Raw genomic sequence first — 2,881 nt, 5'->3', positions numbered from 1 at the left:
CACATTTTTACACAATTTTTCTACAGACCCCATAGCACTCTTTTGCAACCCCAGATTGAAAACAACTACTCTCAACATTTTTTAACAACATTTGTTGTAAAATTGTTTGTTGCTTCCTGAAAAATATTTATTTTTTTTTTTATTTTTTTTTTTCAAAACATTTAAATTGCACTGACTGTGTATCTTACATTTGTTAAATGTATTTAATTTAATTACTAAATAAAGATATACATTTAATAAATGTACATATGAATAATTAGATTAACTAGTCTTAGAATATAATTTTTTTTTTAATTAAATCAGATATTATGCATGTAAAATAAAGAAAAAATACTAATGCAGAAATGAGAATTTCTGTGACATTTTGGCCCCAAGCTTTGCTACATTTCTGACTATATACTAATAAACTCCTGCATGTCTTAAACTACTTTACAAATCGATCTCTCTCTAGTTTAATGCATGTTGGTAGCACTCACACGTTCTTGCTTTCCTCTTTGTCTGTGTATATTTCTGTCTATCTTTTATCCTACTCTTTTCTCTGACTTTCACCTTTATCTGTTTGATTGCTGTCATTTTTGTCTCTTTATCTTTGTCTTCTCCTGTCCCTTCTCTCTTGTCTTGTCGTCATGTTTCAAACGCTGCAGGACTGAGATGGAGTTGTATGCCAGTCTCCCGCGGAGGTACTCCACACTTCAAGCTCTGCTGTCTTGCTCTGCTGTCTTTGCTCATCTAATGTCTCATTCTGCTAAGATAACCTGTGCTCTTGAAACAGTGATGATTTTAGTGGACTGTTTTTAAGCTGACAAATTTCTGTTGTAATGTTTTTATAGTGTAATAATTTGTATTTAAAGCAATACTTCACCTAAAAATTTAAATTTACTGAAAATGTACTCACCCTCAGATCATCCAAGTTGTAGATGAGTTTGTTTCTTCATCAGAACAGATTTGGAGAAATGTAGCATTATATCACTTGCTCACCAATGGATGCTTGCACTGCTGCAAATGTTCATTTTTTGGGTGAACTATTCCTTTGAAACATTCCCATTTTTGAGGTCAAGAAACCTTTAAATGCAAATTAAAAATCTTTAGATGTAAATAATGTTAATCTAAAGGATGTTGCTTCATTACTATTCAGGAATTTTCAGAGGTTTCACAATACAACAACATGCAAACCTTCCAGATGTCCAAACCTTCCAAAAAAATCCCCCCTCATCTTCTCTCTTTCTTTTCTCTTTCAGCTCCAACAAGCGTAAATCCATTGATGACAGTGAGATGGAGAGCCCCGTGGACGAAGTCTTCTATTCGGGCCGTTCTCCTGCCCCGGGAGTGTCCCAGCCCAGCGGCTGGCCCAATGATGTTGATGCAGGTACGGCCGATTTACCCAGCAGCCCTCTGGCTCTTCACATGCTCTGCTTGACCTCCACTCATCTAGACCACTGCTGATGAAAAAAAAACATTTCTTTATATTGAGCTGCACCAATCAAAGTTTACATAGAGTAGTCAGAGTAGACGCCATACTTGTGCTGACAAAAAGACTTTGAGGGATAGATGTTTAATGTTAAACATGCTGCACGATTGTCTCTCGAAGCCTTGGTTTTTTTTGTTTTTGTCAAATGAAATATATCATCTACTCTGACTTACCTCTGAATCTATAATCAGATCCAATTGGGACTCATGTTTGAGTCATTTATGCACTGAATAAGTGGACACAAGGGCTGTGTGAAGGGCCAGACTTTTCCTTCCTTTTATCCATCAACCCATTAATCTCTCTCTTTTGCTCCCTCTCTCTCTTTTTTCTTCTCATACCTCAGTAGACTGCGAGAATAAATAAGACGGGGACAAACATTGGATAGTCTTGCGATCGGATAGCTAGAATCATGTGCATGTTAATTGATCTGTTAGTTGGGTTTGTTTGGGGCTCAGCTAAATTCAAATTTTAAGAGCACTTCAAATCATTCTTAATTCATGCGTGCAGGTGATGAGCTTCACAGAATTAGAGTTAAAGAAACATTTTATATGTAATAATTTATAGTTTACACTGAAATGTTATTTATAAAAGACCGTAAGCACTAAAGAATAGAAGTTTGATTAGATATTTCCTATATTTATGGTGTAGATTGCACTGATATTAATAGCAATTGAACAGTTTATCAACTTAAAATAGATGTGAAAGAGATGGAAATGAAATTATTTTCTTTGTAATATTTTCACAGATTTAGTTTTTTATTGCATTTTACCATATAAACCAGACCGTTTTACAACATCAATATACTTTTTGAGTAGTTTTACTTTAAATCTTCTTTCCTCTTTATAGTGCTGATTTTTATTAATTAAGACCTTTATTTGTATTATTCTGTATCAATTTCTTTTCTTTTTTATATTTTGACTGTCCATTAGAAATATTTACTATGGTAACCATATTGTCTGCCAAAAGCAAATGGGTTTGGACTTAATTCAAGCAGTGCAAGCTTTTTTGATGATGGTGATAGAAAATCCAAAATTACCACATAACTGGAGTCATTTTTGTGGAAACTATAGTTACCATGGTATCTTTTTTTGTAAGTGTGAAAAGGCAGCTTTGTTGTTGTGTTGCATGGGCAGAATGTGGTGATGAAATTCATTTTAACTTGAGCAGTGCTGCTGTCACATGACCTGTATCCTCACACCAGGGCCCAGTTGCATGAAAGCCCTTATGCTAAGAAATCCCTTAGTTATAAGGTTAAGGGAGCCCTTGGTGAAACTTGGGTTGCAAGAAAAATAACCTAAGGGTTAACTTAAGGAACCTTAAGGCTGCCATTAAGTATTCCCCTTAATTATTTAAGTGTTCCCTTAAGTGTTGCTACAAAGTCCTTGGTAACCATTTCACCTTAATAAATTTAAG

The 2,881-nt window shown here is 34.7% G+C and overlaps 1 protein-coding gene across 12 annotated transcripts in view; it reads left to right on the top strand.

Moving 5' to 3' along the window:
- The window catches only part of LOC107715650 (nuclear factor 1 X-type-like), a 182,136-nt gene that overhangs the window by 147,904 nt on the left and 31,351 nt on the right, over positions 1-2,881 (top strand). For 8 of the 12 annotated variants that reach the window (XM_016521813.1, XM_016521812.1, XM_016521808.1 and 5 more), the window contains 2 exons: positions 645-680; positions 1,239-1,366. In XM_016521813.1, the coding sequence (XP_016377299.1) occupies positions 645-680; positions 1,239-1,366 (164 nt within the window). The remainder of the gene's footprint in view (positions 1-644; positions 681-1,238; positions 1,367-2,881) is intronic. The other 4 variants (XM_016521817.1, XM_016521809.1, XM_016521818.1 and 1 more) reach the window with 1 other exon arrangement.

Source organism: Sinocyclocheilus rhinocerous, unplaced genomic scaffold (assembly GCF_001515625.1).
Source record: "Sinocyclocheilus rhinocerous isolate Xijiao unplaced genomic scaffold, SAMN03320098_v1.1 scaffold239, whole genome shotgun sequence".
Lineage (NCBI taxonomy): Eukaryota > Metazoa > Chordata > Actinopteri > Cypriniformes > Cyprinidae > Sinocyclocheilus > Sinocyclocheilus rhinocerous.
The sequence above is the reverse complement of the archived record's forward strand: the minus strand, read 5'-3'. Positions and strand labels throughout refer to the sequence as shown.